The sequence below is a fragment of the Homalodisca vitripennis genome, chromosome 3 (genome assembly GCF_021130785.1).
Source record: "Homalodisca vitripennis isolate AUS2020 chromosome 3, UT_GWSS_2.1, whole genome shotgun sequence".
NCBI classification, from domain to species: domain Eukaryota; kingdom Metazoa; phylum Arthropoda; class Insecta; order Hemiptera; family Cicadellidae; genus Homalodisca; species Homalodisca vitripennis.
Genome location: NC_060209.1, coordinates 96,310,273 through 96,326,490, shown reverse-complemented (window position 1 = coordinate 96,326,490; position 16,218 = coordinate 96,310,273). Strand labels below are relative to the sequence as shown.

The 16,218-nt window shown below is 36.0% G+C and overlaps 1 protein-coding gene and 1 pseudogene across 1 annotated transcript in view; both read left to right on the top strand.

The window, feature by feature from the left end:
• LOC124358293 overlaps positions 1 to 16,218 on the top strand; it is a 208,662-nt gene that overhangs the window by 153,390 nt on the left and 39,054 nt on the right. Inside the window, 10 exon segments of the mRNA XM_046810591.1 lie at positions 208 to 394; positions 1,066 to 1,247; positions 2,672 to 2,800; positions 4,149 to 4,260; positions 5,163 to 5,279; positions 5,335 to 5,404; positions 5,453 to 5,499; positions 5,599 to 5,803; positions 11,231 to 11,427; positions 11,960 to 12,203. Of these exon segments, the coding sequence (XP_046666547.1) occupies positions 208 to 394; positions 1,066 to 1,247; positions 2,672 to 2,800; positions 4,149 to 4,260; positions 5,163 to 5,279; positions 5,335 to 5,404; positions 5,453 to 5,499; positions 5,599 to 5,803; positions 11,231 to 11,427; positions 11,960 to 12,203 (1,490 nt within the window).
• Positions 5,552 to 6,672, top strand: LOC124357206 (annotated as a pseudogene).

Here is a 16,218-nt window from a genome sequence, read left to right as displayed (position 1 = left end):
CTTTTTATTTCACATCAGTAATTATGGAAAATAAACCATATTTTCCATAATTAAAACCTATTGCCGTTTTAAAAGGCTGTTGTATTGTGCCATAAGATTACTTGTACTTACCCAAACGTCACGACTATTTAGGTCTTCAAAGATAACAAAGATCTAAGAAGCAACATAGAACATTATAGGGTAAATAAAGGACTATGTGATGTGCAGGTGTGGAAAGCCGAAGCAGATGACATCGCAGGTCATGAAGGTCTGACGCGCCTTGTGGCGGTCAAGACGGTGAAGGAGTCAGAGAACCCTCGAGAACGCGAGGACTTGCTCAGAGAACTCGGTATCATGCAAGAGCTCGGCTCTCACCCTAACGTGGTCACTCTCCTTGGCTGCTGCACCGAAAAAGGTTTGGACTAAACAGTAACAATGAACATGACTGTCGGGCTGTAAGGTGAGGTTTCCTTGCATATCTGTCAGAAAACATATATTCACCATTCAGAAAAACATCAAACATACTACACATTACCATCGAGATTTAGATTTACATTAAGTATTCATTGAAATTTTGTTCAATTCTTACACCAAAGCAGTTTCACGAAATTATGTGAGTATTTATTTACTGATTTGAATTCACCAATAAACATAAGAAACAGTAAAAGATTAATTAAATGTTTATAATTCGAACCTTTATTCTCCAAGCTTGAAAAATGTGGTGATAACAAATGATATACTATAGTGGATGGTACTTTCCAAAGTTTGTATCAGCCGATAGCAAGATCATGTACAATAATACTACTCCAAACATTTCTTGAGCATCAGTTAACACAATTGTTTGTTCACCTTAAGAGACTTTAAGATTTTATTATTATATACAATTTTAGAGATACAAATAATAAACTTAGAAATTAAATATCTTCCATCTATGAATTAACCCCACATGATCCGCTGGTTTCAAAGATCTATAATAGTATATTTTGTTGTAAATTGGAAGTACTATTTACACAAAACACCTTTGTGGTGTTTGAAACAATAAAATATCGTGCCTATATTATTATTATTATTCAGAAACTGTTCTAGAACCCATATATTTGGTGATGGAGTACGTGATGTACGGCAAGTTATTGTCTTTCCTGAGAGACTACAGGACGCGAGCCCATTACTACAACTTCTCTGACGCTGGGGACGCCCTCACCTCTAGGGACCTGACAGTATTCGGCTACTGTGTGGCACGCGGCATGGACTACCTCTCCAACAAGTGTGTAAGTAACAGTTGAAATATTTGTATCTACAACTTCTCTGACGCTGGGGACGCCCTCACCTCTAGGGACCTGATAGTATTCGGCTACTGTGTGGCACGCGGCATGGACTACCTCTCCAACAAGTGTGTAAGTAACAGTTAAAATATTTGTATCTACAACTTCTCTGACGCTGGGGATGCCCTCACCTCTAGGGACCTGATAGTATTCGGCTACTGTGTGGCACGCGGCATGGACTACCTCTCCAACAAGTGTGTAAGTATCAGTTGAAATATTTGTATCTACAACTTCTCTGACGCTGGGGACGCCCTCACCTCTAGGGACCTGATAGTATTCGGCTACTGTGTGGCACGCGGCATGGACTACCTCTCCAACAAGTGTGTAAGTAACAGTTAAAATATTTGTATCTACAACTTCTCTGACGCTGGGGATGCCCTCACCTCTAGGGACCTGATAGTATTCGGCTACTGTGTGGCACGCGGCATGGACTACCTCTCCAACAAGTGTGTAAGTAACAGTTAAAATATTTGTATCTACAACTTCTCTGACGCTGGGGATGCCCTCACCTCTAGGGACCTGATAGTATTCGGCTACTGTGTGGCACGCGGCATGGACTACCTCTCCAACAAGTGTGTAAGTATCAGTTGAAATATTTGTATCTACAACTTCTCTGACGCTGGGGATGCCCTCACCTCTAGGGACCTGATAGTATTCGGCTACTGTGTGGCACGCGGCATGGACTACCTCTCCAACAAGTGTGTAAGTAACAGTTAAAATATTTGTATCTACAACTTCTCTGACGCTGGGGATGCCCTCACCTCTAGGGACCTGATAGTATTCGGCTACTGTGTGGCACGCGGCATGGACTACCTCTCCAACAAGTGTGTAAGTAACAGTTGAAATATTTGTATCTACAACTTCTCTGACGCTGAGGACGCCCTCACCTCTAGACTCTGCACAAAGCGGAAGGTAAAAAGGAGCTGAATTTAACGCCTAGAATTAGTACCTAATGATCAGCTTAGAGTAAAGAGTACTTTATTGTTCATAGAATACCAAAAACTCGGTAGATAATTAAATTTTTTAAGGGAATCTGATATGGTTTTTAAATAATATACTGGTCCCTTGTTTAACATTATTCTGCCCATCCTCATGGGCCACTATCATTTACGAAAATTTAATTAAATATATATATATATATATATATTTAATTAAATTTTTAAGTATATATATTTAAGTATATTGGATTACAACAAACTGAGCGAGATAATACAGTTTCTTACGTTTCTTACATTATGGCAAATGCTCAAAATTTGATAGTTATGGACTATAAAGATTTGGCAGAGAAGAATACGTTATTGAATCATGACATCTGTCATGTTTTATAGACATTTCTGAATGTCATACTGATAAAGATTATAATTTTACAGATTATCCACAGAGATCTGGCAGCGAGGAACGTCTTAGTAGATCACAATAAGCTGTGCAAGATAGCAGACTTTGGGATGTCCCGTAATGTTCGAGATACAGGGCAGATATATGAACAAAGACAAAGCAAGGTAACACATTATTTACAGCAATTGTATAGATTGTAACCGTTACTTTAATAGAAGATGGTCGATCAGTATTTATTTATTTGTTGAACTTTTTTTACCGGAGAGAACAGGATATGAGTGAAACTTACTTCTAGGCTTATTCAAAGTTTTGGTACGCTGCTCCATACATTAAATATATTAGTGAAGGGGTACTGTTAAATTAAATGGTGAGGTGCTTGTAATAAAATACCGAGAAAATAAAATAGAAACTCGTACAAAATTTAATCTTGAAAATATTCAACATTTAATGTATGCTAAAATGATTAAAATATGTTGTCTATTTTTTCAGTACAATTCGTTAAGCTATATAAGTTTAGAAAACTTAAGGAAATATTTTCAAAGTTGAAAAACTATATTTAGTTATATAGTTATTAACACCTTGCCGTTTGGCTCTCATAACTTACAATTACCCTAATATTTAAATTTTAGAAATCAAATGTCTTAGTGCGACAATGTCAAGTTTTACATGACCAAATTTAGATAAATACTTAATTCATATGCCGATTACATCTTCGTTTTTCCACTGATCCCAAACATGTATCACATAAGGCAGTTGAGTAAAAATATTTTGTGTTTATAGAAATCTCAAATATGCAAACTTATGTTTTATAATTTTGTCAAATGAATTCTACGAAATGAAAAAGTTCTATTTTTATATCTATAAACGTTTAAAAATTACCAGAGGGCGGATATTCATATTTTGTCTATATTATTCAGTTTTGTCTTACATTTTATTCATTTATATTGGTGTCATGCACTAAAAAAACTTAAAATCTTTGTTTCATTAGTAAGTAAATGGGTCAGAAAAAAAGTACCACAGCATAATAATAGTTTTAAGAATTTAAACATGTGAATTAAAGCATATGTTTTAAGTAATAAATCCCACACATCGTTATTCACGTCACACCCCCTTATAATCCTGCTTGAGTAATAAAAGAATTTTTTTTAACAGGGTGTGTTTCCTTCCGAACTATAAAATGGTTTCTTAATTTTTAAATTCTAATAAAATGGAGTAACTTCACAGTTCAGAGTAATAATAGGAATCATAGCATTTTCAAATTCCATAATAATAATTTTGTACCAAATATTTTTACTTTATTTTCGTTATTACTTAATTTAAAATTTTTGATTTACACTCACACAAAATAAAGTGTATGTTTAAGCGTTATTGTACAGAGGAGGAATCTGAGTTCATTGTATATTTTTTGAATTAATTAATAAAAATTTTAATTTAATATTATTAATAATTTCCGACTTATTATAAAACATGTATACATCAAGTTATCTTATATTGTGTATTTGCGTATTTCAGGGTGCTTTGCCTATTCGGTGGATGGCTCCAGAGTCTTTGCACTTTAGCCTGTTCACACATAAGACTGACGTCTGGAGTTTTGGGATCCTTATGTGGGAGATTGTCACTTTGGGTAAGTTTATAGGTTGGTACGCTAGGTTTATAAGTTCCTAGTAATACCTCTATATACTGTACGAATGCGTTTGTTGTACAAGACCTACACCATACGTATTTTTGTTGAAAAATGATTGATGAATTGGAAATTTTGATGTAATCTTGGCTGTTAAGAAGCTAAGTAGCTCATATGCTTGCGATGCTTACAACATTTCGAACAATGTGTTATTATTCATTATTTGCTTCGTCTCATTGTATTAACATTGAAAAACAGCCTCAAAGAAGGAATCTTCCCAAAGAAATTTAAAACTTAAAAAAGTTTGTCCAATTAAAACAAAAGAAAAGTGATACTGAACTTGTGATTATCCCCCATTTTCCATTATACCTGTAATTTCAAAACTTTTTGAAATGTTAATTCCTGATCAAGTAACCAATATCTTTATAGAGATGTGACCTGCTGAATTTGGCTCAGTATAGTCTTAGAAAAGAGAAATCGACAAAAGATGTCACTAATTACTAAGAAAATAAAGAGTTTGCTCAAGTAATTTTATGCAATCTTAATAAAGCATTTGATTCCATACCTTTAAATGATCTTAAGAAAATAAAATATTATAATTTTCTGATCACATCCTACAGGATCGACGCCCTATGCGACAGTTCGAGAGGTGATGAGGAGAGTGAGAGACGGCTACAGGCTGGATAGACTCAGCCACTGCCGACCTGAGCTGTTCCGAATGATAGCTCAATGTAATGTATAATTGTGTTTGCTGTACAGGATCGACGCCCTATGCGACAATGGGAGTTCGAGAGGTGATGAGGAGAGTGAGAGACGGCTACAGGCTGGATAGACTGAGCCACTGCCGACCTGAGCTGTTTCCGAATGATAGCTCAATGTAATGTATAATTGTGTTTGCTGTACAGGATCGACGCCCTATGCGACAATGGGAGCTCGAGAGGTGATGAGGAGAGTGAGAGACGGCTACAGGCTGGATAGACCCAGCCACTGCCGACCTGAGCTGTTCCGAATGATAGCTCAATGTAATGTATAATTGTGTTTGCTGTACAGGATCGACGCCCTATGCGACAATGGGAGTTCGAGAGGTGATGAGGAGAGTGAGAGACGGCTACAGGCTGGATAGACTGAGCCACTGCCGACCTGAGCTGTTCCGAATGATAGCTCAATGTAATGTATAATTGTGTTTGCTGTACAGGATCGACGCCCTATGCGACAATGGGAGCTCGAGAGGTGATGAGGAGAGTGAGAGACGGCTACAGGCTGGATAGACCCAGCCATTGTCCGACCTGAGCTGTTCCGAATGATAGCTCAATGTAATGTATAATTGTGTTTGCTGTACAGGATCGACGCCCTATGCGACAATGGGAGCTCGAGAGGTGATGAGGAGAGTGAGAGACGGCTACAGGCTGGATAGACCCAGCCATTGTCGACCTGAGCTGTTCCGACTGATAGCTCAATGCTGGCACTCGGAGCCGGTTAAGAGGCCGAGTTTTGCCGAGCTCAAGGTGGAACTCGGGCAACTGCTCAGCGACTCCGAGCTGAAACGGTAGCTACGTGGACCTGGACAGCTTCGCAGACGAGATGCGACGTGACTCGTTACACAGGCACCACTGACCTGCACTTGTGATACACTAACTCGCTCCACTCTCTTGCTACTTACAACCTTGTCAGTTATAAATCTGTTTATGGCTAGGAATGAAATCGCTATTGTAAAATTTGCCGTTTTGTTAGTTCTAATTGTCATCCTAAAGTCTAAGTTGATTTAGTGACAGCGTCGAAAGATCTTATGAAATTCAGGAGTATATAATTTTTAAGTATTTCTGAGTACAAATTTTCATCTTAACATCTGAAAACTAAAAGTAATGTAATTTTTCAGGAAAGACATCCACTTCTGCGAATGCAATAATTTTGTGTGAAAGTGGAATAATACATTGGACAAATTAGTGTAAAAATATAAATAATATGTTGAACACCTCTTATCAATTTTGTTTGAATAGCGTTGAATAGTTGATTTGTAACTACTGTAACGGCTGTAAAAGTAGCATTTGAGTGGTATTTATGTATACAGTATTTTACTTTTACTAAACAATTTGATATACTATTGATTCACGTGTAAAATGTTTTGTAAATAATGCAGCCATTTTAATTTTAATAACTGTATAAATAGTTTTTAATATCACATATTATATTATTTGCATGAGTGCATTTCTATTCTACAGTACAGGCCACTATGTGCTACTTATTTCCTGGTGTAGCAACTCTAAACTGTTTTATGAAGTTGTAAGTTATGTGTCCCTTGATATTAATAGCTATAAACATTTCTGATACAATGTATAAATTAATTATACATCTTTAATGTGTTTATAAAAGTCAATATGTATAAATTTCATAGCAAAACTCCTATTATAAAACAGTTGGAGATTCCGTGAGCTGGGAAACACTTTTCTTCTAGTCCCTTAATGTTGGCCTATTATGACTACCAAAAATTTTTTTAATCTATATTTTATTTGTTTATCTATTTCAACTATAAATTAACAGCTTTTTTGTATATATAGTATTATAATTGGCCAGTTGTTTGATGTTGAAATATAAACCCAAATCTAATGCGTGTTGTTTTTTTCCCTCTTCTTGATACTCTTTGATATCTTGCTTGCTAGAAACTGAGCAGGGGATATCATAAAAACTCCTTGCAGTGCAAAACAGCTGTTTCTCAAACATCTTGTTATTTTGAATTTTATTTGTTCATGTGGTATTTTTAATATAAAAGCTTGGTGAAAAGTAGTAAATAATGATGTTTAAATTAATTAAAATCTTTGATACTTGTTAATTATAAAGATCTATGGTATTTTACAGACAGAAACGACAATATACGTATTGTTTCATTATTGTTAGGTCTCTGTATTGTAGTAAGGTAGCGCTTACGAGATCTGAGCTTGAAAATAGGAAGCTTTCCCTCCTACTAAAAAAAGATTAAGCAAAGCAAATTTGAGGGTTAGTAAATTTATAAGTGACAAAATTTAAATATGAAGCATAAATATATGATGCTATTATCAAGGATTGAGAACTGCATACCTGAATCATTACAAAGAGCTTGGTTGAGAGGTGACCTTGGTGTTAGCACTCTGGGGCTTAATGAGTTAAGAGTCTCAATCCTTGCATTTTATTAAGGGCTAAAGTGATATATTACGTAAATTGATGTTCTTAAAAATGGAGGTTTAGAGCCAAGATAGATTAGTGTACCCATTCCGGTTCTTTTCACAGAACTGATATTACAAATACCATGGGTTTATAACATTTTCTTTCATCTTTATTTTCAAATTGTAACAATTTTTCAGAGCTGTTTTTTTACCCATGATTTTTTATTGGTGATTATTTAAATCTTGTGTAATTTTTTAATCCATAATGACGTCTACTCAACTGAGAAGTTCAGCTGATTTTACTCATTCCCCCCCGCAAAAAAGTGACGCCCCAGCACAGCTTTGGAACCAGGTTGTATTTGAGTACAACTATTTTGTATCATACAACTATAGACTAGATATTAGATACTGTAATAGGCCTACTCATGCGCCAAATAAATAAATAGGTTCTTATATGGCGAATTAATATTTTCTTCCAATTCTATTTTTAATTGCTAATCATATTAAATTTGGATAAAATATGAACAAGTTTCAAATTACAATTATACGGGTTCTGGTACAATATTGAAATATGATCATTTAAAAATTCATGTTAGTTATAAATTAGAATTAAGTTTCAATTTTCAATATCGATGTGCCAGCTAGTAAGTAGAACAGCAAGATCTTCACTCAAGGGATGGTTAATCGTGCCGGCTATGTTTGAATATTGTAATAAATTTATTAAAGTTCATGAAATGGATAGAAACTTAAAAGTTTTATAGATATAAATTAAATTAATATAAACATTACATCTGTAAAAGTCTAATTTTAGGTTTTAAAAACTTATAGTATTTTTGAAAAATTAGAACTTTAATGTTGAAGGTATATTGGGTCTCAAGTTCTGATGACGTAATTAAAACGTTGGGGTCTTACCAAAAATGTACTCCTCACCACAGAAATTTTATCATAAGGTCTAATACTGATTTTGAAAAGAGAAATACTGATTCGTGTGGCTCTAATAAATTTTGGAGTGCTGGTGTCCAAGCACTTGTTTTAAGGGAGATAATACAAATTTTGGGTCAATGCCCAATTTTAAGTCTATTTACTAGCCCAGTCAAACGAAGAAGAAGGATTAAGGTTGGCAGGAAACACTAAAGGTATTTCTCAACAAATTTTGTTGTTCTCAGCATTCTTGCTAGCAGTTTTCCAATATGCTTAACATTCATCTCTATAAGATGGAACAATTCAATAATTTTTAAATTAACAAGAAACTATCTAAAAAATGTTATATTATTGTATTTCTAAGTGATTTTATCACATTCATGATAAATGAGAGATGTATGATTTATGACGTATCATAAGTTCTTACAACAATCGAAACCTGAAAATGACAGGGCAAATTTTATAAACTACTATACAAGGAATAGGGGAAATTCCGTGTGTTGGTATATAAGGAAAAAGGCTTACGTAATGAAAATCCGAATAGAGCTCTAGAAGTGAAATAATCCGTTTTTTTTCAATAATTGGATTTCATGTGAGAGTCAATAATAACAGTAAAAAATGTTTGAGGTGGTTAACCTGGAAATACTAAGTGCAATTTTCTATGACAAAACTCGTTGTAGTAAAAGAGTTTTTTTAATGTACAAAATATTCAGAAGAGACGTTTTAGCAAAGAAGAGGAGCTTTTTCTCATGCCTCAAGATAAAACTCAAATCAAAAGATCATTTGTAAAAGGTTTTGTTTGTGGTAGAAAATACCAAACACTGATATAACCAAATTAAAAAATAAGGGAAGAAAAAACTGAGCGACCCAAAATCACATAGAAACTGAGTGTTATTCTCCAAATCATAACCTTATGAAATAAGTTCTACCTTAAAACAATAATGGTTAAACTTCTTCTCGTGGGACAAATAGCCACGTTACAGCTGTACTTGACAGCGGATCCCAGCGGTCTTACATTCTGAAGAAAGACTGCTGAGTTCCATGAGCCATCGGCCCTGTAAAAATGGAAGAACTTAGCCATGCAGTGTTTGCTGGAATAAAATTAAAGAAAACAGTCCACAAATGCTATATTTCTGAACGAAGACAATATCAGTTATAACTAAGAATTGGTAGCTTTGGGCTAACGTAATAGTACTAATTGTGGATCCATTCCAAGGCCGAACAAAGAAATCTGAAACGCGTCAGTGAAACAAATGGGAAAGGTATTATTAAATTAAGAGATATTGGAAATGGTCACCCAGAAATATAACTTTTGATTGGTGCGATCATTCCAAGACCTTTACATCTTTATATATATATATATTTCTTGTGTTCGTGTATATGTGACTGAACTCCTCCTAAACGACTGGACCGATTTTGATGAAATTTTTGTGCGTATGTTGAAGGGGATTCGAGAATTGTTTAGATTTGCAATTTGGTCCGCTGGAAAATGTTTTATTAATTAATTTTTAATTTCTAAGTAGTTTGTTGATTTTAGAATATTTTACCTTCGATCCGGCAGACTGCGCTGCGATACGTAATACAAAATGAACTGATACTTAACAGTTGTTAATACTTTCAACTGAAGTTCATCAAAGAGGCAGAAACATTTGTTTACATTAAAAATTTAGAAAATTATTATTGTAAAGTGTTTAATTAGTAGTGTAATACAGATTGCATAGACGAAGTTATTACCTAACTATAAAGTTAGATTGCACCAATGATCAATAGACTATCTAATGCAATGAAAATACTATTGAACGCTGTTATAAAAACCACCTCATTGTACAAAGCCGTGAAAGTTTGTGCATAAGGTAATCGAATTTGGTTAGATTGAAGGTAAATGAAAAAGAAGCCGAAAGAAGACACTTTATGATTGGTTTTTATTGATACATTTTCCTTTGATCAGAGCACAAGGCAAAGTCCACAATAATACTGGAAATATCTTAGACAGAAAACTAATTTTAACAAACCTAATTTGATTCTTTATAACCAAATTTGGGGTGGGGGGGGGGGGGGGTGGGGGGGGGGGGGGGTGGGGGGGGGGGGGGGTGGGGGGGGGGGGGGGTGGGGGGGGGGGGGGGTGGGGGGGGGGGGGGACTGTATCTTCCGTACCTGGCTCCAAAATGGTTGGGCTTATACAAAAAGAATCGTCATCAAATTCATCACATAGACACTTCTAAGATTCGTGAAGAGACACATCAAAGACTGTTATCTGAGTCAAAGAATACATTTGAGAATAAAGATGTAGAACTTATTCAACATAAGAGAAGGCAAATCTTATCAAGACCAATACAAAGATTAGCAGCTATAAAACAAGAAACACCTTAGTTCTCCTTTGACAGCAGAGTCTAGCCTTGTGAAGACAATTATCAAAGAACCACCCACGCAAAGTAGTACCGAGCGAGTATCATCCCAGTCGCCCAACTGTCACAAGTGTTTAATACCACTGGTACGAAATAAGCTTAAAGATACGGCCTTATCCATGCCTTCACAGACAAATATTACTTCAATTTTAACAAGGAAAAAACAGTACCAACAGTACCGACTTGCAACCAGTGCCTAAAATCTTATCTACGGCGGTTGTAACGTCGGTATCCATAGAGGAAGCGTTACAGGAGGCCAAAGAACATTCTGCGGTGGAATCCCTCGGTAGAGAAACCAGTTCTATTAATATAACCAACTCCGCTAATAATGCATCTATGGATAATCTGGAAAATAAAAAACCCAGATCCCTCAGAACCTCCAACAATAACTGTTATGTCGTCACAGCACCATAAAAATAACAAAACCATCTCTTCGGATCCTTCTGCTAACAACAACTAAACAACCCACAATTGTTCCAAAGTCTACTGTTGTTTAAAAATGATTTCTAGCCTTAGGTCAAGAGAAATATACAGACCGAAAGCGGTACCTCCTGGAATACCATATTTACTACCTCGCCAAATCCCAACACATATGCCTCAAAGAAACGTACCCTCAAAAGTGGCAAGTGTTCCTAATGCTTCTGCTTCAGTAGCCGTTAACAGCACTACGACAGCAGCTGGTTTAATACCGCATTCTGCCATGACAAGTACAAACCCACCGTCGACTACAGCTCATGTGCCATCAACCCCTGTAACTACCGAAGCTTCAACGACTCCAACAGAGCATTACTGTTATAATTACAAAACCATTAACAACAGTGACTCCAGTCACCACCTCGACTCCTCGATACGTCTCAACCGATATCGATTTTCACAAGTGGAGTAGTAACTGATGTTATTGATGTCAACAACACGTTTTCTCTTGACGCAACAGAATTTGACTACACTTAAAAATGAAATCTGAATACAATGTAATTAAAAATTCTACTAAAAACCGATATTGAACAAGATTCAGGTTCTGCAGCCGTATTTGAGCAGCCTTCGTTTAATATTGAGGAAGAAATTGGTCCATCAGAAGAAACTGTTTACTAATGTTGACACCACAATCAGTGAACTCACCAAAGACACAGATCCCAGAGATCCAGAACCACCAATTCACCGGCTCGACCGTCCCGCTGAAGAGGAGCAAGATCAGTTCCCCATCTACTTCACGACACTCCCAGCGATGACGGTTGCCAGTCGTGGACACGAGGCCGGGACTGAGGCCGCAGTGGTCGTGGAGGAGGAACGGAAGAATGGAACAATCACCACGGCCGGGGCAAGAGTGGGCGAAAGTGGGTGCTGTAAATAAAGATGTGGAAGTTGTGTACCCAGAGACTCTAGGGTTGACGGCTTACCTCCTGGCGGCCCTTGGAGTGGTCCCTATCATCCCTGGGAGCTCTTATAGGTGCAAGGTTCATCTTGGCCCACAACAAGAAAAAAGGTAAGTATTTTAACCTTTAATTTAATAGCATCTATTGGTATATTTAGAAGAGATCATAAGATATATTTAGAAAGTAAATTATTTGATTAGAACAGTTTACTCGTTTAATAGGTTTTTAATACTTACGTAGCTCGTCAATTAAACATGTTTTGCAAGGCAGTAACACATAACGCAGCTATGGTGAGAAGGGTTGATTCAATGCGAATGTTTGATTTTAGCTCCAGTTCACCTTCCTCCATCTGAAATCTGATGCTGTTGCAAACTTGACTCCTGAAATCTAGCCATGTTCGTCCGAAGGGATCCAAAAACAGTCGACGACGAAGAATGGAGAAGCTGATTACGAACATGACTTCAGATTTTAGGAGTAAAAACTGCAACATCATCAGATTTCATATGCTGCACGTAGGAGGAAGGTGAACTGGAGCTAAACTCAACATTCGCAGTAATAGTATAGTTCTTATGCTATCGCAAGGTAGCCACACTCAAACTGAGGATTAGGATACCTTTCTAGTGTATGGCATGTTAAAGCCGTATTACTAGAATGTCCTGTTATTGACGTGGGCGCTATAAGAGCTACCGGTGCAGCTCACGCAAGCGCACGTAGCGTTCCGCCCGCGGGGGAGATTGTAAAGTTCATGGTTGCTGAGTACAACGACACGACCACTAGTAGACTCGATACAAACTTGGTGTTACTGGTTCACCTTTCTTTCTCCAGCAGCAAATATTTTCAAATACAGGTGAAAACCCTTGATTAATAGTTTAACAGCGGTATTTAATTATGCCTCACACGAACATCCACAGTTTTGAACAATATTCGGAATTGTTAACAAATTCTGTTTCTTAAGTATTTTGTATCCTTACCTCTGTCAGAGTCGTATAATTTGTCGTTTTCTATACTGCTTTTTAAAATTTGTACTATTTTCTATTAATTTACAACATGTTTCTCTCTTGTTTTAAGTTTGTTTTTGACGATGGAAGGATTGTGAAGGAAAAAGGATTTGTCCGGACATTTTTTCGTTCAGTGATACAATACAATCAGTAACACTACGTTTCGACATTTTCAATCTAACCTCTTCTTCAGGTAAATGACTAATGCATTACTAAAATCTAGGTTAAAACGTCATTTTATCACTGAACGATGGCAAATGTCCGGAATTCTGTTTCGTTTATCTCTTATATAATACATTTATACATTATACGCGTAAACAAAATAGGGAACGCTACGTAATTTTTTTTACTTATTTTAGAATTTTGGTAGATTTTATAGAAACTTCTGGGAAAGGTTTTGTATTGTCTTTCAGAACCCAAAGCTACTGTAATCTAAAACAAATTTAACATGTGGGGTTGGGACATATATTCAAAGAGCACAATAATTTCTGTAATTTTGAACTGATTCAAACTAAGCTTCTTATGTGTGGCGCGTGGTTTTTATAAGCTCATTTGGCAATATCAATCAATCCAAATTTAAGGTTAACACCCGTTCGAATTTGCGTAAAATGTTTATCGCGAGTATCTCATCACATTGACTAAAACGACACATTTCTTACAAGTTCTAAGTAACATCAAGCAACTGTTATGAAACACAATATCCGATATCTCTTAATGGTACAAGGTGCCAGTTACTCCAAGTTTAGAAAAAAAACAAGGTAATGTCTCAGTTAATGAGCAATCATATAGCGGTATAGAAGATTCTCAGATCATGTACGACAAATGTTGTCTTCATTGGTTTTTAATATCTCGTTTTGGTTCTTTACAGGGTCTTGAGAAAAATAGATAACACAATTACATTAGTTATTATATAGTACGATTTTATTTCAAGTTCTGCAATACTTTCTTCTTGATAAGATATTAACATTTGCGCACGCCGCGCCGCACGGTGCCTGTAGTCAGCAGGTGTGGTGAAATCGCTGGCGATGACAAAAGCACATCTGTCATTATCTTTGGACAAAGTCGCTGTCAGCAGAGTGGGTCATCGTGATGAGTCGTTCTTTGATAAGAAACATCACCACAGTTGAGCTGGCATTGCAGCTTACCAACACACCGTTTAATAAACATTTAACACCCGTTCGAATTTGCGTAAAATGTTTATCGCGAGTATCTCATCACATTGACTAAAACGACACATTTCTTACAAGTTCTAAGTAACATCAAGCAACTGTTATGAAACACAATATCCGATATCTCTTAATGTACAAGGTGCCAGTTACTCCAAGTTTAGAAAAAAAACAAGGTAATGTCTCAGTTAATGAGCATCATATAGCGGTATAGAAGATTCTCAGATCATGTACGACAAATGTTGTCTTCATTGGTTTTTAATATCTCGTTTTCCATTTGGTGCTTTACAGGGTCTTGAGAAAAATAGATAACACAATTACATTAGTTATTATATAGTACGATTTTATTTCAAGTTCTGCAATACTTTCTTCTTGATAAGATATTAACATTTGCGCACGCCGCGCCGCACGGTGCCTGTAGTCAGCAGGTGTGGTGAAATCGCTGGCGATGACAAAAGCACATCTGTCATTATCTTTGGACAAAGTCGCTGTCAGCAGAGTGGGTCATCGTGATGAGTCGTTCTTTGATAAGAAACATCACCACAGTTGAGCTGGCATTGCAGCTTACCAACACAAAGACCGTTTAATAAACATTTACTCGTACAATAAACCGCCATTGTTTCTCACCCTACATTCCTCCGTGGCATTAGTAATAGATAATTTTCTTAAAAACTTCCTTCAGTCACGAAAGTAAATTTTTGTTTTTCCTACAAAAGTGTTTATTTTGAATTTTTTAAAAGTATTTTTAAGGATGGAAGGATTTTGAAAGAAAGAGGATTTGTCGGAAGATATACCTTCACTTAGTGATAAAAAAAAACCAGTCACACTCAGTTTAGAGGTCTCCAATTTGATTTAGTTCTCAGGTCGATAACTTAACAAATAACAACTTAATAACTTAAAAAGGGTACTTGTATTACAAAAAAGGGCTGTGAGAGTTATATGTCAGGTGGGGAATAGAACTCACTGGAAACCATATTTTAGACAGCTTAAGATTTTAACTGTTTACTTATTCTATTTTTATATTGGAATGTTTGTTGTATGTAAAAACTCATTTAAATTCTGTGCCAACTAATAGTTCTGTACATGATTATTTCACAAGAAACTGTAATATGCTTAGATTAGATCAGTACAACTATCATTCCACTAAATCAAACTTTTAGAAATAGGCAAAAAACTGTATAATTTGTTACCAAACCATATCCAACAACTTAGTTTAAGACCTTTTAAAATGAAAATTAAATGTTTGTTGTTGGAGTTCTGCTGTTACAATATTGAAAAGTTTGTTAGTTTAATAAGTCAGGTAGATAGACTTAGTAATTAGTCAAATAATCATTAAGCCTAAGCATGACGTTGTGTCGCATTTGTGAAAATGTTTACCACAATAAATTTTCTGATTCTGATAACTATAATCTAGTATATCAGAGCGTTGTGACACACATAAGGCAGGAAACACAATAAACGAGTTGCCACCTCCATTTACGCTATCTCTAGAAACGCACACTTAATATATACAAAGCACTAATTATGTATACCTAACTGAAGAATACTGTTCTCAAAAGGTCTGCACTAAACGACCAACCACCCAAAACTGCTGATCACAGTCCAATAGTAAATCGCGATCGGCACAGCAGAACCAAGACGGTGCAAAATCGAGACACGGGATTGGGTCTTATAATATTTTATTTTAATTATTGGTTCATTCCAGATGAACTCTCAAAAGCATATTTTGACTCCGTATTGATTTATTAGAAATCTATAATCTGTTTTATAAATTGTAGTTTTCCTTGTTAGTTCATTTTTCCAGAATTTCATTTTTGGGCATCCAAAATGGTCTAATTTCGACCGAAGGCTGGTCCGTTAATTTAATGCATGACGCCACTATTCACTTCCTTTTCGAAATGAGATATGCCATGTATTATGTTGGCTTCATGCTAATTCATAAATGATATTTGGACGAACAA